The sequence below is a fragment of the Rhodnius prolixus genome, unplaced genomic scaffold (genome assembly GCF_049639745.1).
Source record: "Rhodnius prolixus isolate KJV_2025 unplaced genomic scaffold, Rpr scaffold_1, whole genome shotgun sequence".
NCBI lineage: Eukaryota > Metazoa > Arthropoda > Insecta > Hemiptera > Reduviidae > Rhodnius > Rhodnius prolixus.
Window position 1 is genome coordinate 52,855,925 of NW_027411581.1, and position 22,202 is coordinate 52,878,126.

A 22,202-nucleotide genomic window follows, 5' to 3' on the forward strand; every position below is an offset into this window, starting at 1 on the left:
TCACTTAAGATGTTTTTACAATTTAAAGATTTGTAACACTGAACTTTTTTTTCTCTTCGGCAGTCTGTTGAGCGGTGGTATAGAATGCTCTGTGGATACATTGGAAGATTGCGCCAGTCAATTGTCTGCAAGTCTGGACGATCTTGAACCAAGTAAACCAGAAATAGATCTAGACGTATCTCCACCCATGTCAATCCAGCCTGTACCGTACAAAGAAGTAAGTAAGATGTTCTTATTGAAAATATAGAAATCACATTTAGAATCTATGGTGTGAAAACAAAATCTTTTAAATGTCTGAAGTTTGGATTTTTCACAAAGTTTACTAAATTTCAAAGCAAGGTCAATGGATTAATACGGAGAAAATGGGTGATTATATCACTTTTAGTAAGTTTAATTGAAGTTGTACACAAAATGTTGAGCATATATTCTTAAATGAAATGAAAACATATGCGCCATGATAATTTTTTCACCTAGATAGCATTTATTGCTCTTTAAAGAACCTATGTTAGTGAGAATTCAAGATGTTGCTAATATTCGGCGTTTGTTGGAAGATAGTGAAATCGAACGGCTTTTCGTTTACTCTGATAGTCTATCGCTGGTGTTGAATATATGTTAAATAGTTGAAAAAGGCTTTTATCAGGATTATGTGAAGCTGTGGACGTGCATCCTTCATAAAGTGCCGTTTCAATACATTTAAGCAAACTAAGTTAAGTAAAAATTCTATGTTTCAAGAAAAGTTAGAATGTGAGAGAAAATTTTGCGAGTATTCACACGTTTATATAAATATAATATATAAATATTATTTGTTAATTTAATCACCCTTTGTCCCCGAAATTCCGCTTCTAAGTTTACTACAAGTTGCCAATTTTTTGTTTTTCACTTTCTTATTTAAATTTTTATCTTAATCTTATAAAATTGTAAATTAAAAGGTGGCAGAAGAAGGAGGTGTACATTATCTTGAAGATGGACATTACTGGTTGGAGGTGGCCGGTCTGGATAGTGATGCTTCTGAACCAGCTGATTGTCCAGTCAAATTGAATAGAAAAGTTCAGTTTAGTATGGAGCCAATTAGGGTTAGTCTAACGTTATTAGCGAATATTTTTTGTATTAATTCGTATTTTTAAAATAAAAATAATAATTATTATTTTCTAAATTAGGTTTACTCCACATTTTCGGTTAGCGAATACGATCGCCGCAATGAGGATGTAGACCCAGTAGCAGCTTCAGCCGAATATGAGCTAGAAAAACGTGTAGAAAAACTTTCAGTCTTCCCAGTAGATCTTGTAAAAGGTCCAGATGGTCTTGGGCTTTCCATAATTGGTAATCATTTTATTCTGTTTTTGCTAATTAAAAGATGTTTGTCTCATACGGGTAATTTTTCTTATTGGGTATTTCAGTCACAATATACGACCAAGGGTCATCTGCCCAGATCAGATTTAGACAGAAAAACGATTAAAATTCAAGATAGTATTTTTTGTCAGTCGTAAGGAACTTAGAGACTGCTTTTATACTCTTTCTCGAGGTCATGTAATTCAGGTTAGGCTAATGGATCGTTCGTAGAAGTTTGAAAGAGCATAGGTTGAGTTGATGGAAAGGGAATTATCTTTAATCTAATAACTTTTAGGGGATAAGTTCCGACTCTCCTCAAGTCGACCAAAACGGAGGATTAGAGATTGATAGAAGAAAGATTTTTCCCACAGAATCCCTCCCAAGTCTCTATTTAAAATGGGTCAATAATGAGAATTATCTCAAATATTAGTGTGTACTACATTTGTAACCAATTGTATAATTCAGAAAGTAAAACTTCTGTACTTTTAAAAATATTTCTATTGAAATTATATTTTCCCAACAGGTATGGGGGTAGGAGCGGATGCTGGCCTAGAAAAGCTTGGAATCTTTGTCAAAACTATTACGGATCGTGGTGCTGCTTCAACCGATGGACGAATTCAGGTAATAAAATCACTTTATTGATTATATATTCTTTGAGAAAATTATTATTATGCTTCTACTAAAGCACAGAAAAAATTTGTGCTTATAGAATCTCTAGTGAGAAATCAAGTTTTTTAACAACCTGGGATGTTACTTTCCCTTTTTTCTTTAGGAAACATTCTGTACTTGTTTATTTTTTATCTCTTTCTTTTTAACTCCACTTCATCAAGTTAGTGGAGTTCATCAACTTAGAAGTGCCATGACGTTCAGCAGTTTTTGATAACATGATATTATCAGCAGTACAAAATGGCAATTTAATTTTTCAATAATGCCAGCCAGGGGTATTATCTTTCCATGCAGCGCAAGTCATTAATTATTTTTATATTTTACGAGATAGAATGCATTCTAACTGACGATTGAAGAAGAGATTTGGAGAAATGGTGTTAAAATAATATTTATGCATATCGCAATTAAATCTATTCAATTTTTTTATTTTTAAAAAAAGATTGATGACCTTGGAAGCAAAAATTTTGTAAAGTGTACGAATCAGGGTACGCCACGGAATAATTCAGGAAAAATTCTTTTGTGGGTTCATGACAGGTTTTTGTAATGAATTTGAATCGAAAGTGGCATGTATACATGTTAAATTAAATAAATTGTAATCTGCTTTCTAATGGTTGTACCATTCTATCTCCCTCTTCTTTTATCAAAATATGACTCATCTTTTATGCATCATGATCATAGCTATCAATTTAACTTAACTATCGTGCTTAATACTTCGCAGTTGATTTATGTTTGTTTTGATTTCTATTGTTTCTGTTTCAGGTGAACGATCAAATAATTGAAGTTGACGGAAAATCATTAGTAGGTGTCACACAAGCGTATGCAGCATCAGTGTTACGCAACACTTGCGGTCGTGTTAGATTTTTAATTGGTCGAGAACAAGATCCTGAAAATTCTGAAGTGGCACATCTAATTCGTCAGTCATTACAGGTAATTCATTTTTTGTTCAAAATAAGAGTAATGGATCGGTGAAATGCAATACTTCCTTGTAAACACCCAACAATTTTATGTTTATATGAATTCTGAAATTAAAAAATACTTTTACGTGAGTAACTAAGATCGTACTTATGTTTTTTCAACGGAAATACATGTTTTGACGTCCCATGAGTGAAAAATGTTTTGTAAAATATGCAGTGAGAACAGTTTAACTATTTAGCTCAAAAAATAAATTGCAGAAGAAAGTTCAAACTTTTTATTTCGTTTGGGTACCTTATGTATTCCGAGGGTAACTTGACAGTTCGAAATCCAACAAGTATTCTTGCAGATACTTACGTTTGGTGGAAGTTGGAAATGGGAAGTAAATTATGGTTTTTTTGGGCAGTGTGGCAAGTATTTTTTTCTTTAGCAATTTTTGAAGCCTTCCGTTTGACTTAATCTTGTTAGGTCTCAAATCCTTGTATAAAATATTCCTCCATAATTTCAACCTTCAATTGGTTTAAGTAAGTCTCATTATTAGCCCCCCTGCTTTGTAGTAATTGGCACACCCATTGAAAGACGATTATCCAACTCTTCTCAAGAAGGGCTGAAGAAAATAAAGGTTCATTATTCTTAAATACTTACCAGAACCTGTTACTTGCTAAAATGGTTGAATTGAACTCTTAACAAAGTTAAAAGATGAGGAAAGTAAGAAGTCAGAATTCCTCCATTTCGACTGGAAATTAAATTGTAAAATCAGAAGAAACCTAAAGGCGAAGATTTATTGTAATTCTAATCCCAAATAGATGCACACACTTAATACTGCTTATTTTTAGGCCGACAAAGATCGTGAAGACCAACGAAGAGCACAACAAGAGAGAAGGTACAGTGAAGATAGTCAAAGTGCTTCCGATGACAATAATGCAACTTTATCTTCCCTATTACAAGAGGTAAGCCATACTTTAACAAATTATAAAATATTTTGTCCTTTACATGTATTCCTTATTGCTTTTACAAAACTTTGATATGGTTAATTAGTTAAAATCTGAATGGGACAGCACAGTTTATACATGTTTTGTTTTAATATGTTACGGGTTCTATTAAAATTTGGAATTATAAAATAAAAGGGACGTAAAAGCCTTTATTGGACATGAATATTTGATAATCGCCAAATCTGGTTTGACTTTAAACGTGGTGCCTAAACATGAAGTCGCTACAAAAATGTTTTCGCAGATGTTTCAATTTCGGACGCGAATCTAAGTTATTCATATTTCATTTTTACTATCATTTTTCCTGAACGACCCTCAGAACTAATTGCATGATGCTACAAGTGAAAAAGAACTTCTTTCCTCCTTAGTTCACATTAGGAGCTACTCTGGGTGCTGAAATCACTTTCGGCGTTATGATTGACTGTGTATTTGTTTTCATTGAGAAAAATTAGGATTATTTAATTTGGAAATTGAGAAACCTGGAATGAAACAACATTTTTGTTGTTTTCATTGTATAAATTTGTTAGTGTAGAGGTATCGGGCACTGAAACAAGGAAGTCTCACTAGCTACCAAGTTGTGCGTCATGATTGCCGGCCAATTGTGCGATCATGATGTAAGACTAATTCCGATAAGTCACTTTATCTTTCACGTTTCAATGTCGTATGATTTGATTTTTTTTAAAGTAATGTCTGACTTATTTATCATGATTTAAGAGTCTCATAAAAATTTCGTACAGCATAGAACTGGATAAGAGCCCCCTCCAAAAATAAAATAAATAGGGCAAAACGAATAATTTTATAGTAAATCCGCTAATAGCTTTTTAAGAGCATTAGCAACATTAACCATATTTTTTCTGTTATTTAATACCTAATTTGCATATTTTCACAACGCTGTCTCATTCAGAGTATTAAATAAGAACATTACAGACTGAAGTCAATAAATAGATGAAAGAGTATGAATCAAACTTTACAGAGCCAGTTAAAACAAGCAATGGCCGAGAATGAGGTGACCAGGTTAAGATTAAGGGTGAGAATTATTTTTAAAAAAACCATTAAAAAAAGCAAAACTTAAACAAATCTTATCACTCTTATATTTTAGGGTTTTGGTTTTTTTCTTTACAGCTTGTTTGGATTTTTTTTTCTTGAGAAAAACGAGAAAATGTATGCTAATCACTAATATTGCCTACAACTTACATTAGTTTCTAAGTTTTTTGAAGGGAAAAATATCTAAGTTGCTTGTATTTCATTTTAGTCATTTTTATAATTCATTATTTTCTTTTTCAACTTGATTGGTTTACATTAATTTAAGCTAATTTATTGCGTTGTAAATTTGACGTAGCTGTGGTTAAGAAAAGTAATTAGTCTGTTCAAAATTTGATAAAATGAAAAATGACTTCATGACTTCTTGACTCCTGTTTTTCCTAATGTTCGATTTGTTCGCACAACAGTATTTCTTAATGTCTCAATTCGGATAAGAATTTTCGTTCACAACTCGACTTATGTAGTTATTGTTCTTTGGGATAGCTTAGGGCTTAGAGTAGCAAAGGGCTTTTCCATCACAGTGGATGAATTACGATATACTTCAAGTGGAAAGAATATTTGTATCTTCTACCTTATTTGCGTGTTTTGCTTGCTTAATAATTTGTTTAAAACCAATACTTCGGAACTCTAAGAAAATATCTTTCATAGAAAGATTTGCATATTTTAATTAAATTGTGCAACTTAAAAAAAAAGGTACAATATTAAGCTACTGCTTTTAAGCCTACCATTTGCTTTAGTTTTATGTGAGTCATACATTTTTGTTTAATTTTGAAAAAATTTAATTTATTTACGATTTTTATTTTAAAAAATTATAGAAATATATGCTGGTAAAAGGTGGAAGTGTTTTGGTTAGGATTTTCCTTTTTGAATTAAAAGCTTACTTGCTTTTATTGCTAATAACTTTTTTTGTGCGGATTATTTCTGCTTTGCACTAATATTTACTTCTGTGGTTGATTTGGTTTTTGACTGGGTTGGTCACACCAATGGTGGAATGTATTCTCTTTGGTTGCACAAAAACTAAATAAAATATGGTTGGTACCTGGATATAAGAATGCATTTTAATATAAATAATGTTTTAGTCATAATGAAAATATAAAGTTATTAATTAAGATAAATGAATTATTCTTTAGAAGAAGAAGAAAAAACTGCTTATTTTATAACTTGCCTTTGATGTCTATTACATGTGTTCTGTGTACGGTTCATTTTTCAATTTTAGGTATATATTGTTGTGGGTGAGAGACTTGATTTTAATTTTTTTATTGCCGAAATGTATTGAATGAGTTTGTTCTTTGGTGACTTTGCTGTGAAAACCACAAGTCGTATAACATCACATCAGAAAGTGCCATTCAAGAAGCTACATTTCCATATTTTAAATCAGTTATTTGTATACATATATAAAAGGTCAGTTACGTATATACAAATATAAACTGATTATATACATATAAAGGTTTTAAAATATGGAAAATATATGAAATATACATAACATATATATACTATAATTAACCTAGGAATTGTTTTTTCAACGCTTTTTAGTGAAGCTGAGCTTTCTTTCGTTGTGGGCAACATTAACTGGTGGAATATATTAAAGCAATTACATTTTTTGGACCTTTTAGATCAGGTGTAAAATAAGTGTAAATAACTTAAAGGACGTTTAGGGGCAATAATTATGCTTTTCAAATAATTTAAAATATCCTGGCTCTTTTGAATATATTGATTTTTTAAGGATCAATTTACTTACTAAATTTTTATTATTTACTGACCAGATAGTTGTGAACAAATATTACAGGTAATTTCCTATTGAGATAGTCACTTTTGATAGGCATGAGCCTGCATTTGGTCGATTGGGGGTTTGTAATGTCCTTGCAGGTGTTTAATTCATTTTATGTTTTGTAATTGTTTGCTCCAGCAGTGATTTTTTTTTTAAAATCATAGTTGCGCAAGAAAAAATCAGCAGTTTTTTTAATAAGTTTATACGTCATTTTCACTTAGTAATACAATTTTGTACTATTTTTTCAAAATATCTTGGACAACAAGACGATCTTGTTTGTATGTGTGTTATAACTTCTGTTCCATTCATTAATAATACATTTTTTCATGTGTATTCCATATCCATTTAATTCATTAGATTTAAAAATAAAATAAAGAATAGTGCATTTTACTGTAAAGTATTTTATACTGTAATGAATTTTTAACTTTAAAATTTTGTGCATCTTTGTTTTTATTTCATTTTGAGTTTTTGCCGTGGGAATTCTACGAAAATCACAAAAAGTAACTTCTCAAAATAAATAAAATCTTCAATATCATTTTTATTTGTTTAATTTTTTTTACTATTTTAGTTTGTATTTTTTACAGTTAGAAGAATTAGAAAAAGGGGCTAGGGAAGATCTAGGCGAACGTTTACGTGAAACAACGTTGAAGTTACGTGAAGTTGAGAGAAACTTAGCCGCTGTTAAAAAAGACAATGCAAGTTACCAGGACATGCTCCATCAAACCCAGGTAATTTTTACTTAAGTACGATTTTTTATTAGTACGACAAAAAGTACTTAGAGTATATAAACAAACAGGACAGAAGACAAACCAACCTTACCTAAAATTGTCAAAGTTGAGTGTTTTTCAGCGTTACGCTTTTTCGTGCAGTTTTTGACGATCTGCCTTTTATGCAAATATCAATGTAAAAAAATATAATAGTCAATAGCTTTAAAGGGCCTTTTAAATCAAACGTAAAGTAGGTGTAAATAACTTGGAGGATGTTTAGGAACAAAAATTATGCTTTTCCAATTTACAATATCCTAGCCCTAGACCCTAGTCCATAGGTCGAAAGCTTGACAAAAATAAAAAACGACTGAATTAGGCTGTATTTTCTTCCTTTAAGAAATCTTTGGTTTGAATGTTTTTCATTAATATTAATTTTATGAATTACGTTGTGGTGAATCAATGTTACGCGAACTAAATTCTGATTAATTTAGAAAGTTCTCAAGTTTTTATTTAAAACCAGATTTTTACTTCTTTTTATTTGTTTATTTATTATTTTGTATTTATTTTTATTTTTTTGAAGGAGGGCTTCTCGCATATAGTATACATAAAATAGTATTTCGCAAAAAAAGATTATTTCTTCCATAATTGGTTTTCGTATCCATAGTTTTTTAACATTATTATTTTTGTTTTAGGAACAATATATTGCTTTAGAAAAGAAATACACGAAGACAAAGCGATTAGTACGTGAATTCCATCAACGAGAAGCAGAACTGTTACATCGTGAAGAATTCTATTTACAGATGTTACAGGAAAAAGATACGGAATACAATGCACTCGTGAAAGCCCTTAAAGATAGGGTAAGTCATTGTTTAAACATTTTATTTTATAATTTTTTTTTTTTACCTGGCAGCACATTAATAAAAATGGAGAGAGTATAAACAGGTGGGTAGTTCTATGGGAGATTATACGCCCCACCTCTTCTAAGAAAAAAAAAGTTCTACTTTAGATTGCACCCAGACTTCTGAATATTCTATTGATAACAGCATTACAGCCCCCATTTCAGCAAATTTTTTTGGCATTTCTTCCATCTCTACATATAACTTCAGAATAAGCTATTAAGTTTTATTTCTTGCTTTTTCGGTACCTGTCTGTTAGCGTGCATATCTTCCAAGCTGATGTATACTTCACAACTTTTATGGTCGTTATGTGGAATCTATTGAAAAAACGTTACTATTTGCTAGTTCGATTACTGATCTAATAAAAACAATAAAAAAAAAGAAGAAATTGTACTTAGATGACGCATTTTATCTTACTCATTAATTAAGTACTGTATTTGTGAAGCAGGCTTATTGAGGACTCCTCACAAGTAATTTATATGCACTATATTTGTAATTGGAGGATGGAGAGCACTATTAAGTTGATTTGTTGTTATAGGTAAAATTCAGATTCTTAATACATAACCAGATTTTCTAATAATTGATTGCAGATAATACAAGTGGAAGAGGAACTATTAGAAACACAAAAACGTGCTGGACTTCCAATGCATCTTCCCCACACCGAAGGTCCTAACATACGATTAAGCACTCCGCCGATGGCTAGAAGACCTCAGGCAGTTAAACCTCTCTTAGAATCATTAGCTACTGAAATTTCAGAAGCAGAGGACAGTCCTGAAGAAGGTGAAAAAACTGCAACAGTTGAAAGAAAGGTAGATTAATTTATTTCTTTTATTAATTACTAATTGGTTTAGTCGGGATTGTCAAAGGGGAGAAAAATAATGGTTACTAAATTTAGGTTTTCCGGCCGAAATTTATCATTAGATTAACAAATTTGTGTGAAGTATTTCCGGATTGTTTTTTATCAGAAGCACCGGGATACCGAATTTGAGCAAATAATTCTCATTTAGATCATGCGTTATAAACATTTTTTTCTTGTTCAGGGATTTTTAAACATGTAATTTCGATTATTTAATTTCTAAAATTTGACACGATTCCAGTACCTCTTACTAGGTGTAAGAGGTCATATGTAATAAAACAAATAATCCTTCTTCCTACATAGGAGCAATTAGGTGTGCCCATCAGGCCCACTAAAAGTGGCAATGACTTTTTTGGGGAATTGAGCCAACGCACCGAGAGCAGCAATTCGTTGGAATAGTGGATGAAAAATCTCAGTCCTGATCAGGATTATTAATACCTGATTAGGGTTCATTATTAGCTACTCGAGTGTTATCGTTTTATTCCAACAAGGTGGGCGAAATTGGATGATCGTAGCCTTATTTGGGTCATTGCACCTTGAGAAAGGTAATGTATCGCAAATGATATCACATGTATGGCCTGGCAGCGGATAGCCTGTCTAAAAAGTTCTCTTAGGAAGGAGAGGAAACGGTCCTTTGCGTGTTATATCATTATGAAGAGTTGGCACGATTATGAGTTCGGCTCATCTGAGAACGTGGGTGCCGAAATGGACCTTATAATTCGTGAAGGATCTTTGGTCAACTCCCACGGAATCTAATCTAATATATGTAAAGTCATTATCTGAAATTATCTGACTCCCATAAATTAAGACAATTTTGTGAGTATTTAATTCAACAAAAAAAAAAACAATATTGAAAATAAAATGGTGCACGCTTTTTATTGTTTATGCCTAATATCATTTGTTTGTCTTGTGTTTTTGCATGTGTCGTGCCAATTTGTGACGTAAAAAGGTGTGTGGCACGGGTGGTACTAGTCCGGGTGGTTCTAATGGTGCAGTTAAAGATGAACTTGATGATGCTGTACCTCCGCATGCTTTGCTTGATGTGTCCGTGTCCAGAGCTAAAGCTGAACTGGCTACCCGAGGTGGCCTGGCCAACAGGCATTTACCGACTTCTGCTAAGAAACAAGCGTTGTCGAATAGTAGTTCGGTAATGACTTTTTTATTTTTATTTTATTTATTAGAAGTAATCTAGTACAAATTATTCATTCAGATCCTCAACATTTCAGGATTATGGTCTGACAACTGACGAAAGTACGGAGAGTTCAGATGTGGACGAAGGTGCAGACAGGTATCGTGAACATGCCAGTCCAGACCCTTGGAATAATTCCAATAATAATGTTAGCCAAACCCAGGTGACTTCTACGGCGGCCAGTCTTGTTCATAGAAGTAAAAATACCAATATTAAATAAATCTGTTAGATCTTAATATAGCATAAAAATCAAACAAAGTTAGTGTACAAAGGTAGGGTTTAATGAAAGGTTAATGAAATGCTACGTTTCGTATTTTCTGATTCAAGCCCGTGGACAGCAAGTCTAAGCGAGGTTTATGAACATAATGGCGAAACGTTTTAGCTATTTCGACTAAAACCTAAAAGGTTTCTGTCAAATCTCAAGAAAATTGTATGAAAATGTAAAATAACAATTACAATTAGGTTCATGAACTATTTGCAGCCAGCTTAAGTAGCTCGGAAAGGGAGAAGTTTCTAATTCCTCTGCATTGTGATAAGAAACCTCTGGTGATATTTTTAGTGATAGGAAAAATTCAGAATTGAAAAAAGATTGCTCTGACGGATAAAATTAACGAAAACACACCTATAGACAATATGTTTACACCATTTTTTCTGACTCAAGATTCTATAAAATAGATATTTCCTATGAAATTTCACGGTCGCATGATTAAATATCTTCTCTTATTAGCAGAAAAAGTAAAGAGCGTAGGTGTTGCTTCCATTCATACGGTGCTACTTATATTTATCGAAGTATTAAAAATTACTTCGGAAAAGTAATTTTTATACTTTATAATACTTTAAAAAAAACAGACATATCTTAACCAAGTTTTGGTCTTGGGAAAAATACAGTATTCAGATACAGTACTGGGTGAGTCCTTCTTTGCAAAATGAAACTAATTTTGGACAGCTATTAAATCAGAGGAAAAGTTAAACTATATTGTAAAATTCAACCTTGATGAATTTGAGTTGTAATTTAACAGTGAAAAAATCGCTAGAAATAGATAATGTGATGTACAGTATTTGTTGCGAACTTGTTCTAACTTGTAATTGTTCCTCTTGCGTTAAGAACTACGAGTACGGTGCTGAAAATGAAACGGTAAGTCAGAGACATGTTTTATCGTGTTAGTAGCAAATTTCATAGCAAATAAAAGTGAAGGCTTGAGGCCAGAAAAGCATGGATTATTAAAATAATAAAAAAATTCTTTAAAAGTCAATATTATCATCACTGTCGCTAAAAAGTAAACTTTCATAAATATGTGATTGTGTTATATTATTTTAAGGTGGAGTAGCTAGTTCATTAGCTGAACAACTGAAGCAAGTGTTAGCTGAACGAGAAAGAAGAATGTCGTCGAGTAGTAGTGAACCTCAAGTCTCATCTAATGTCCCCCAATCACTAGTCGAAGAGATCAGACAAGCTGTAAATCAAGCTAATCTCAGAGGTGATTTATAAAAAAAAATTATTGTTTTTATTTTAATGATGCATTTCGGAAGTAACAAAAAAAAGGATAGGAAGGCCTTGTTTTAAGTGGTAGAAAATAAAAGATTATTACATAAATATTCGCTTTTTTTTCAAAATTCAAAATGGTATGTTCTATTTTTTGGATAACAGTTAAGAAAAATCCCATTAACTGGGCGCAAGGATCCCCCTCATCTTCTGGAAGTGTATCACCCGGAGTTCTTACTGCCGACCCAAGCCCATCGAAAATTGGTTCTTCTGGTAAATTTTATACGTTTCTCTTAATTACGTAGATGGTTTCTTTCTTTTTTCTTTTCTTTTTTTTGATTAGTTTTATTTGAATTTTATTTTCTTGCTTAGATTTTTTGCTATTGAGAGTTTTATTTTACACAGGATATTCCTGATTTCCTAAAGCATGCCTTAGTATAAATTTATTATTTTGTGATAACCATCATACTTTAGGTGAACACCTATTTCAATGTTTAACCTGGCTTTCATGAATAAGTTTAAATGGAATCCCTTAAGAATTTGCTTGAAAAAAGTTTTTTATGGCACAGATTTGATCTTAATTCAACGTTGATTTCTTTCGAGCCAAAGTTTGATCATTTATTTGATTGTCTCTGTCACCAACTAGATCTGGTACTCAAATTTGGCTGATTTTGGTTTTTTCCATGAAACTTTCAGCTAGACGATCGCTCTCACATAGTTTTAGAAGTGATAGAGTACGTGCTCAACGCAAATATGGTGATTTGACCAATCCTATAGGATTACTGATTCCTAAATTTTCCCTCAATAATTAAATTTATAATTTTAGGTCGTAAATAGTGTCAGTATGTATCAACCCATTGAAGTGTGAAATAGATGGGTTTTAAAAAATAGACGAATTTCCAATTCATTAAAAAAGTATAAAAAATGGGTAAATTTGTGACATTAAATAACATACCTTGGGTCCAAATTATGGAATACGCTACTGAATGAAAAAAAAAATTCGAATTCTGTAAACATCATTCAGGAAGATGGTTGGTAAAGACTTCGAGTGTTTGGTTCCTTGTCTCTTATTTCTTTAGTAGCAAAACCCTGGAGTAAACTAACTTCACTTTCTTCAGACTTCCTCTGGCAAAATAAAACATCGTAAATCTTCGGATTGAGACATACATTTTCTCATAGTATTGAAATTTAAGCCGAAGTTTTAGTACTACTTGCAAGTTGTTTTTTTTTTTTTTTTCAGCAACCAATGTTAACAACTGTTCTGAGGAAATTTTTGTAGTGTATGTTTTCTGTTCGCCTCTGTCCATGTCACCTAATTATATGGTAGATAGACGTAAAGAAGTAGCTTGAATAAATAGGCATTACGTTACTTTATTAATATAGACTAAATTTTAAAAAATCAGATAATGTAACCAAACGAAATTATTTATTTATTTGTGATTTTTGTTTAAAAACTTTTCGAAATTTCTTGTTCTTTTCACTTATCACTCCCAAGGTGTTGTATGGAGCATAAATTATAAATTGGTTTTGGTTCTTTTATGCGGATTAGGTCTTTCAAAATTTACACTTTTAAAAGTATTTAAATTCATTCTCTGTAGAGAACTGTTTACATACAACAAATAAAACGTAATTTGACCTTTCTCATTGTACTTTCTTGGCCGCTGCTAATTAGACACTCATCGACTAATCGAGTGTGGCGAATCCCAGCATGTCTGTTGGGGGACTGAATCTACAAAGATTGTGGGATGTACAAAAAAGAAAGCGGATCCTATACGGACATTATTAGCCAATAGAGTTTCAAAATTATTGATGTGAAGCCTAGACTTTTTATTATTTGATATAGCAGTTTTAATCAAATACAGTAGAAACCTAATTAGATGCATTAATATTAGAAATCGCATCGACGTCTGAGGGCATTGACGCCATTATTTTTACCAGTATTACTATTTATTATTATTATTTATTTATTTATTTAATTTTTTAAAATTAAGGCGCGTCACCATCTGAGGTTATTGGCGCCCGGAGCTTTTTCAGTACTCTGCCGGCTTCCGGATAGTTGGAATCCAACATACGCTAACCACTAAGCTAATCCCTTCCCTTTTATCATTATAATTATAATTATTCATCGGTGAGGAGAGACTAAATTTATGTTATCCAAAGCCCTCCTTGGATTCATACAGCTCACCCAAAGGAAGTTCAAAAACTCTAATTCGAATTTGAGCCATCTAATCTTGAAGCAGATACAAATCCCTTTAAAAGCTGATTTTCGAACCGAATTTTTAAAAAATACATAGCATAGGCAACAAGTGCACATACTTTAAAGAATCTCTTTATAGTAATTTTCGAGAAAAATTGAACAAAAGTAAAACTGTTCACTTTAAAATGCTACTTATGGTGGAGAGATTTTGACTTAAAGTTGCGGTAGGAACCTATTCGTTTCTGAGCTAGCAAGTTCACACATACACCGGCCGTTTTTTTCCATCTATTTTTCGGATTTCCACCTAATCACAGTAAAATAAAATAAAAACCTGTTTACCTATTTTCGTGGCGGTTGTCTCCTCTAAGATCGTCTACCCTCAAAAAAACGTTTCTCCACTAATACTCTGCCCTGGTAGCGAAAGACAATGAATTTCCCGAATATCGTGAAGGAGTTGGGATAATTTAATTGAAAATTGTTCACAAATGTTCTCAGTCTAGGCACCCAACTAAAACATCGTGTGCAACTCTCCGTGTGCCTAAACTAATCCTGCTATATTTTCCTCCTTTGTTATGTTCGCTTTTGTTTGCATCTCAGGTGGATTTCAACATTGTTTCACGGTTTGCTTTTGTTATTTTTCTTTTCATTAAAAGGATAAATCGCTGCAGCCTGCAGCAGTAGTTTTAGTTTTAAGTTGGCTATGCCAAGGTAATTTGTGTGAAATTTTCTATTATTTCCCAAATCAGACTCCAGTGATATTTGGCTTCCAAATGAAGAGAGGAAGGCCCAGATCCTGCATGCCACACCCATTCCCGATTGGACCAAGGAACAAGTGAGTGATTGCATCTTTTCCAGCATCTTTTTTTTGCTTTATTCCAAAGAACTATCCTTTCATGCTTTTTTAAATTTTATTTTAATAGGTATGTCAGTGGTTAACAGGTATAGGTTTTGAACCTATTACACCTAAATTTCTTGAGGCAGGCATCAATGGTGCATCATTGTTGACATTAGACTCAAGGGTATTGAAAATAATGGGTCTTTCTGGTGAAATTAAATCAAGGCTGAAGAAAAAATTAAAAGAATTGCGCAACCAAGCAGAAAAAGAGAAACGATTGTCTGATAAACAACGCAAAGAAAAGGAAAGGCTGTTGAAAAAAGCTGAAAAATTAGCAGAAAAAGCTTCGAGAAGAAAGTAGTGGCAGGTTTCATTCTAAGGCTGTATATTTTTTATTTAAAATTTTGGGTAAGTTGATCATTTTTATGTATTTATTTATTTTTTTCTCAAAGTCACGTATTAGCGTGAGTTGATGGATGCTAGGAAACTAGCTTCAAAGTGTAGAATTAGTACATTAGAATACTAATATTCTTTGATTAAAGAATCCTGGAGCAACCGTTTTTTAAAAAAATTAAATATTGGTGTGAAAAACATACAGGGCTTTCTTTGACTCTAATTATTAACCTTATAGTTTAACTTACAAGTTTGAAGCTTTTAAATATGATGAGGGGGTTGGATAGTAGTTATTTAAGAGTTATGGCAAGATTCACTCTTACTGACTTATTTCCTCTTTTTAACTATAGTAAACTTTTCTTCTTTTTTAAAGTAAACATACAGAATTTCCCTAAATGTTTAATTTATTTAAAAAAAAATAGATATATATTTTATAGATAAAGGTTTGAAACACAAATTTCAGCGTAGAATTTGTTGAATTAGTAATACCACAAGTTTAGAAAAAGCAATGGAGCCGTTTTGCAGAAGATAATGAAAAATTATCTCATTTCAAAGAAAAGTGTACGAAATTGCCTGTTTTTTAGTTTTAATTTCTTTGATTATATATATAAGAAGAGAGGAAATTATATATACATATTGTTATCACAATGTTTGCTGTGTCCTTGTTTTGATCATGGTTGTTTATATATTTTGGCACTATTGTTTTTATCTATTTCTTTTAAGGTTAATCATATCTCTCAACCAATCCGGGCAGAGAAATTTTAGGCGTGGCGTCTGTGTTTTTACTAAGATTAAAAAATAAAAATGTTTTTCTCTTAAATGAGCAATTGTACATGTTAGGAAAGAAGCATTTTTTGTATAATTTTAAAATATAACGTCAAAATTAGCCGTTATGTTATAAGAAAAAATTGACTAGCAATCTGGAACTGGTTTATCATTAAATAGTATTGGCCAGAGACGTCATAAAATTTTGTTATTGACATCTGGGTTAGACCAGAAAAACAACAGCAACTGCGAACCCTTGAGGCAGGAGGATAGCTTGGTTCCCACTTTTTTTTCTGCTCGTAATGCAAACGAAAGCAAAAAAATGTTTGTCCTTGTCGGTCTACCAGGACACGCCCTCCTTTTTTCAATGTTCAGGGCTTTTCCCAAAACAAGTTTTGACATATCACTTTTTCTGGTTTCAATGAACTTATAGTACGACGTAAGGTTGTAAGATTACGACGTTAGGCTGTTTCTTACTCCTCTTGTCTGCATAGGAATTGGAAAACAGTTATCCTCATTTTGTGGGACATCCAATGGAAATATTTCTGGACAGATAAAGATCAACGACCATTGGGAAGTAAGCCATTTACCATGACTAGTATTAGTTCAATGAGATGATCTCGCGAAGTGTATTGTTGCACTCAATAAAATTCCATAAATATATGTTTTTAGGTCATCCGAATAAGACTAAAGTGTTTCTAGCTCATGGTGTGCGCGCGTTTGTACGTGTACAGCATACTGAATTACGAAATTTTGCAAAAACGCAATCTTGGACTTGGGATCTGAACTATTATCGCTTCCATTACTAAGATTTTGGTCGCCCATCCAATGTGTCAAGTGATCCATCCCGAAGAATGGATAGCACAAGGATGACTGTGTCGAGAAAGTGGCCTCCGAAGCACCAGTTTCCTCCTCAGAGTTTTAACCTTTCGTTTTAGCGTTGGCTGTGAATAATTTAACTGCTGTAGAAAGCATGCTTAGTTATCAAATGTTTGAGAAGGATGCATCTTCTATTGAAAAGGGAGAGCTGTTTAAACACCAGACATAATACTAATATTTCTCTCTGATCCTTGGAATTTCCCTGGAAAATTAGTAGATGTTGAGGAGGAATATTTCCTCCTTTCATACATGGATAGAATAATCCTAATATCTGGTGAAGGTTGTCCTTGTCGGTCTACCAGGACAAGCCCTCCTTTTTTCAATGTTCAGTTCCTGAGTACCGGCTCTCTTTTCTTCCTTGAATATCCATCTTAATTTGGAGGAGCCATCGTCAGAACGATTGGGGTGTATTGGTTGTGGCATGAAGGCCAAGCTAGCATTTATGTTTGAAATATTTTCCAGAAAAAGATTATCAAAGGAGTCTCTAGGTAATAAATGTTTAGTATTTCAATGGTTTAATTGTAATTTATGAGCTGAGGTACCGTATGTGTCAGATCAATTTTAAGGCCTAATTCCTCAGAAGCCTTGGCAGATTAAAGGGAAATCCTGGATGAATCACTTTTTTTAAATGTGGATGTAAATAATGAAAGTCATATTCAGTATTGCAGCGGTAGTGTACAATCGGTAGTCTAATTACATCAGTTTTGTTTAGTAGTTAGCATTTAGCAATTTCGGTTTTATGTCTTTCTCTTCTTTTTTAATTGCTATTTATCAATTTGCGTTTGGATAAACTCTTGACATTGTGTTATCAGTTTTTGTTTTTTTATTCAATCTTTGAACTCTCTTAACAGCAAGGATTTGAACAGATCGGTCAGTTGAGATTAACTAAGTACTTGTTAGTTTTTTTTCTTTTTTGTTTCTATGTCTAAATAATAATGAAGCAAGTTGTTTATTAACCTGAACTGAATATACCATTTTCCCTAACTGCGTCGATTACTAACAGAGAAGAGTAGACGTTGTTAACAAGAGGGGCCAAAAAATAATAAATACAATATTACATTTCATCATCACTTTCATGATTCAAGGGTTATTTTAAAGGCATTCTTCTTATTGAAGCCATCTGTTTAGCTCGAACTTTCAGATAAAATTGCTATCGTGATAAAGAAAACCTATTTTACTCCTTTTCAACTTGATCAGAGTCTCAATTTCAACAAATCCCTGGGACACCCGGAAGAGTTCTGCTAATCATTCGACAATAGGCCCTATCTATTGCATCTAATTTACATACCAGATTGCCAGATAATGCTATCTTAAACAAAAAGAAAGTAATCTGAAGCCATTTTTTCGCCAAATTTCTGTTACAATTTCTTAAATCCTTAACTAATTATAAAGGCCTATTTCTTTTGTTTTTGTTGTGTTTCACACTGAATTTTTCTTTTTAATTCACTGTTTCAGTACCAAAACTAGAAAAGTTTACGAAATGCAACTTTATCAAGACACCAAGTCCACAATAACTTCATCAGGGAAAAATTTTCCGGTATGTTAGTTTTTTGTAATTTTAATTTTAATTTGTTAGTTTTTTTTGTTAAGATATTAATATATATATATATATATGTATTTATTCGCTAAATTAATTTAAAAATGATAAAACAAACAAAAAACTATAATTTTAAGAAAATTATTGCAGGTTGTAATCTTTTGTACAGTAATTTATTTATTAATCAAAAATATTAGTTTTTAAAATTTTGGAAATTAAAAAAAAATGCTCATAAGCAAATTTTTTTAAAAATGAGTACATTCCGTTTTATCAACCCCAGTTCACAGAAGAATAAAATGTTAACATATTAATTTAAATAAATAAATAAATGTAAAACATCACACAATAACGGCAGTATATGATATAGGTTATTACAGAAAACCCAAAAAATAATATTAGTAAAAATTATTAAATCAGAATTATTTTATAGTTTCAGTTTAAGAAGTGACTTGTTAGGTAATATAAAAATACATGATTGGTTTCACAGAAATTAGCAAAGAACTGTGTAAATTCCCTTTCCAAATAACAAGAGTTGCTGTTTTAAACCAGCTCTCAAGATGGATTAGATTCCCACGCGTTTTCAATATTTCTAAGAGGTTTTTTCAAATTTGCGCACTTATGGTGCACGATTATTGAAATCTAAAGGAATACTCATTGCCAGAACCTGGTCGTTTACTTAATGATTAGGAATTTCTGCGAAAAAATGAGAGTGAAGTAGGAATGCTCTGATCTACATATGTAGGCTGATGCAGCCGTACTTTAGTTGTGTTTTTGTAAAAAATCTTGAAATACATTCTACATTGCGGATCTAATTATTTTTTTCCTTTTCTGGCAGAAATACAAGCGAATTAGTTTTTGAAAATGTGTATATTTTTATCAGCTATCTTCATTAAGGAGAAAAAATGATTTGTAGTTTTTCTTTTTTTGTTTAATATCTCTTTTTCTCATATTTTGAGAGAATGAAGAGTGTCGAAGGCTCTATTATAATTTGAAATTAATTTTTGTTTTTAATTGACGATAAACAAAAATCTGTCGGTCACAGATGCTACTATAATTTGTTAAGAATTCTTTTGATTTCCAATCTGACTGTAACCATAAAATAAAAGCAGTTTCGTTCATAAAAACAAATAATAATAAACTCTCATATAAACTTTCGAAGGCTCCTTTAGGAGCTTCTTCAATAACACTAATTCAGTAACCAATGAAAAACTTGATAAAAATTGGCTTTAATGAAAGTTTAATTTGTTTCTTGGCGTATGGACTACGTCTTGTTAAACAAAAGAAATGACTGCCAGCCCTGGAATATGTGAACCACACAAAAAAAAGTATTGTTTTCAAAACCAAGTAATTTATTTTTTGCTCATCCCGTAGACAAGTAGTCAACAACTTTCTTTCTAAGGTTGAATTTTTAACTTTAAAATATGAGGAAACATATGTTTACCTTATCTCGTGACAAATTGGGGCCTGATGTAAATTTTCAAACGTAAATAGAATTCATCCTGAATTGAGAACACCTTAAATAAATATGGCCAACTCAAAACACTTCAGCTTTTACATATCCTTTTTCCGATTTAGTCACTACCAGAGTTTTGGAATAAGTTCTTGTAGAGCGATTACCAAGCCTTGAGCTCCTAGCCATGAATCCATGTCGTTTACCGTGGTGAAAATCGCTGACCCACTCTCTGAACCGAACCTCTACCAATCGTGTGACTATCATGTTTGTTTAATCCAACCATTTTTTTTATCAATATAATTTAAATTAGCAGGAGTTTTTAAAATATAAATAAATCAGAACATGCTCAAGTAACTTTTTAAATTTTCGCCTTGAATACCTATACAAACCTAACGGTAACCACGAAACATGTGTACAAGAATGTGCACGATTGCATTACAACCTTATTAGAGGAAAACAACAATCTGATGTGAAACGTTCACACGACTTTTCTCTTACTACATTACTTATGGTTGTAAGTAAGCTAACTTTTCTAATTTTCTGCCAAGACCGCGTTTGCAACAAATTTAATTCACAGCAAGTAACTTTGTACTGGTGGTAAAGTCGTAGAAAATGAAGAAGTTGAAATTTAAGAGTATGGCCGAAAACTTATTGACCTAACCTTCGGGACATCATAAAATCACTTTCCCCTAAAGTTTCAAACACAAAATGTTTCTACAATTTTCAGTTTCTCAGTAAAAAATTTTCATAATAAAAGAAGGTAACTAAAATGGCCTAATTACAGCTGTTTTTCCCGGGTTCAGGTGTCCCAAAGGACGGAACTTCGGGGCACGTATTCCAATATTTTTCTACAGAGTCAGCAAAAAAAAAAAAAATGATTGTAATCTGCAACTCTTACACTGTGCCTTCCCTTGTCACTGGATTACAAAATGCACATTTTATCTATGAAAATTAAAAATATGAAATTCTATAGTAATAAGTACTTCCTCTTGTGAGAGGAAAGAAATTTTTAAAAAGTCACATTTCAACCTCTTTAAACTGAAACTACCATATTTAAAAATATATATTTATATATTATTTATTTATTTTTTAAATTTATTTTTTACTTTTTGTTTACTATCATTATTGGCTGTGCCATCGGTATTATTTGTTTTTGTAATTTATTGTTGTAATATTTAAATTATAACTACTATGTATTTAATGTAAGTTATTTTACTCTTCTTTTTTTTTTGTATTTCCTTTCTTTTTGGATGAATTAAAACATTATATATATGTAATTTCTTTTGTTAAAAAACAAAAAAAATAAAAAACAATCTCTTGCCGTCTCTTGTACTATATTTATGTATAAATAATATTATAAGTATTTATACAAAATTGTTATAAAATAAATTTTGTAAATTTTTTGTTTGTTTCTTCTTTTAATAACACTCTTGTATTTTATTTATTTATTTATTTTTATTATTTGAGTTTTAAGTGCTCAGTAATGAATAGTTATTATTATGATAAAAATTTATTTTATTAAATTAGTATAATTCTTTAAGGGCGAGAATGTTAACTATAAAAGTAAATTGAAAAATTTGAAATAATTGATTTTGTAATTATTTTTTATGATTTTGTATTTTTTTTTTTTAATAATGATTTAAAATACTTATTTGTAAATAAAGAATAAATGTCGTAATACGGGCCTACTTGATTTTATGTCATTTTTTAAAAAATTAATGTTTAAAACAAAAATTGAATCAAAAGTAATTATTATTATAAAAATAAATATACAAATAAATACATTTTTAATTATTACATATTGTAAATGTCAATTGTGTATGTTTTAGAAACAAATTAAAAATAAATGTTTTAGAAAAAAAAAAAAATAAACAAAGAGAAAATGACAATGGAAATTTGTTGTGTGTGTGTGTATGTGTGTAAAAATTTTGCTGTCGTCTGTACTTATATCAAATTTTTATTAATTGTAAAAAAAAATTAAATAACAAAAAAGACCACAAAAAAGTCTTCACACAAAAAAAAAGAATTAACAAACTATCATCAACCTGTTAAAGCAGGATCACGTGTTATTTTTTATGATTTAATTTACATGATGAAATTAATTATAAATTAAAAAAATAATAAAATTGAATCATTGTTTTTTGTTGTTTAGTTGCATAATCCTTCCTTCCTTTTGTTTTCGGTCAATTTCTGGTGGGGAGATCTTTTGCCCATTTTTTTGTTCCATTTCTTGTCCAATATCTTAGAGCCTCTCCTATCTTGACTATTCAGCCGTGTTTCCCCCATTAAGGATGGCATAAAGAGAGC

The 22,202-nt window shown here is 31.4% G+C and overlaps 1 protein-coding gene and 1 long non-coding RNA gene across 12 annotated transcripts in view; one reads left to right on the forward strand and one right to left on the reverse strand.

Moving 5' to 3' along the window:
• Spn (protein phosphatase 1 regulatory subunit spinophilin) overlaps nucleotides 1–22,034 on the forward strand; it is a 77,307-nt gene extending 55,273 nt beyond the window's left edge. For 5 of the 10 annotated variants that reach the window (XM_074119101.1, XM_074119126.1, XM_074119090.1 and 2 more), the window contains 17 exons: nucleotides 64–217; nucleotides 930–1,073; nucleotides 1,158–1,320; nucleotides 1,853–1,950; nucleotides 2,755–2,922; nucleotides 3,744–3,857; nucleotides 4,870–4,923; nucleotides 7,290–7,433; nucleotides 8,105–8,269; nucleotides 8,899–9,117; nucleotides 10,114–10,311; nucleotides 10,391–10,550; nucleotides 11,673–11,831; nucleotides 12,002–12,109; nucleotides 14,780–14,865; nucleotides 14,954–15,276; nucleotides 18,361–22,034. In XM_074119101.1, the coding sequence (XP_073975202.1) occupies nucleotides 64–217; nucleotides 930–1,073; nucleotides 1,158–1,320; nucleotides 1,853–1,950; nucleotides 2,755–2,922; nucleotides 3,744–3,857; nucleotides 4,870–4,923; nucleotides 7,290–7,433; nucleotides 8,105–8,269; nucleotides 8,899–9,117; nucleotides 10,114–10,311; nucleotides 10,391–10,550; nucleotides 11,673–11,831; nucleotides 12,002–12,109; nucleotides 14,780–14,865; nucleotides 14,954–15,229 (2,410 nt within the window). In that variant the 3' untranslated portion in view covers nucleotides 15,230–15,276; nucleotides 18,361–22,034. The remainder of the gene's footprint in view (nucleotides 1–63; nucleotides 218–929; nucleotides 1,074–1,157; nucleotides 1,321–1,852; nucleotides 1,951–2,754; nucleotides 2,923–3,743; nucleotides 3,858–4,869; nucleotides 4,924–7,289; nucleotides 7,434–8,104; nucleotides 8,270–8,898; nucleotides 9,118–10,113; nucleotides 10,312–10,390; nucleotides 10,551–11,672; nucleotides 11,832–12,001; nucleotides 12,110–14,779; nucleotides 14,866–14,953; nucleotides 15,277–18,360) is intronic. The other 5 variants (XM_074119107.1, XM_074119113.1, XM_074119120.1 and 2 more) reach the window with 4 other exon arrangements.
• On the reverse strand, nucleotides 3,172–6,884 carry LOC141449821 (uncharacterized). 2 transcript variants are annotated; one of them, XR_012455726.1, is made up of 4 exons: nucleotides 6,698–6,884; nucleotides 6,103–6,238; nucleotides 5,819–5,976; nucleotides 3,172–3,514 (listed from the first exon to the last, which is right to left on the reverse strand). It is a non-coding gene; the product is annotated as an uncharacterized lncRNA (long non-coding RNA). The 2 variants fall into 2 exon arrangements; XR_012455725.1 differs by lacking the exon at nucleotides 3,172–3,514 and having other exon boundaries at nucleotides 5,693–5,976; nucleotides 6,698–6,873.
• Nucleotides 22,035–22,202: the final 168 nt, after the last annotated feature.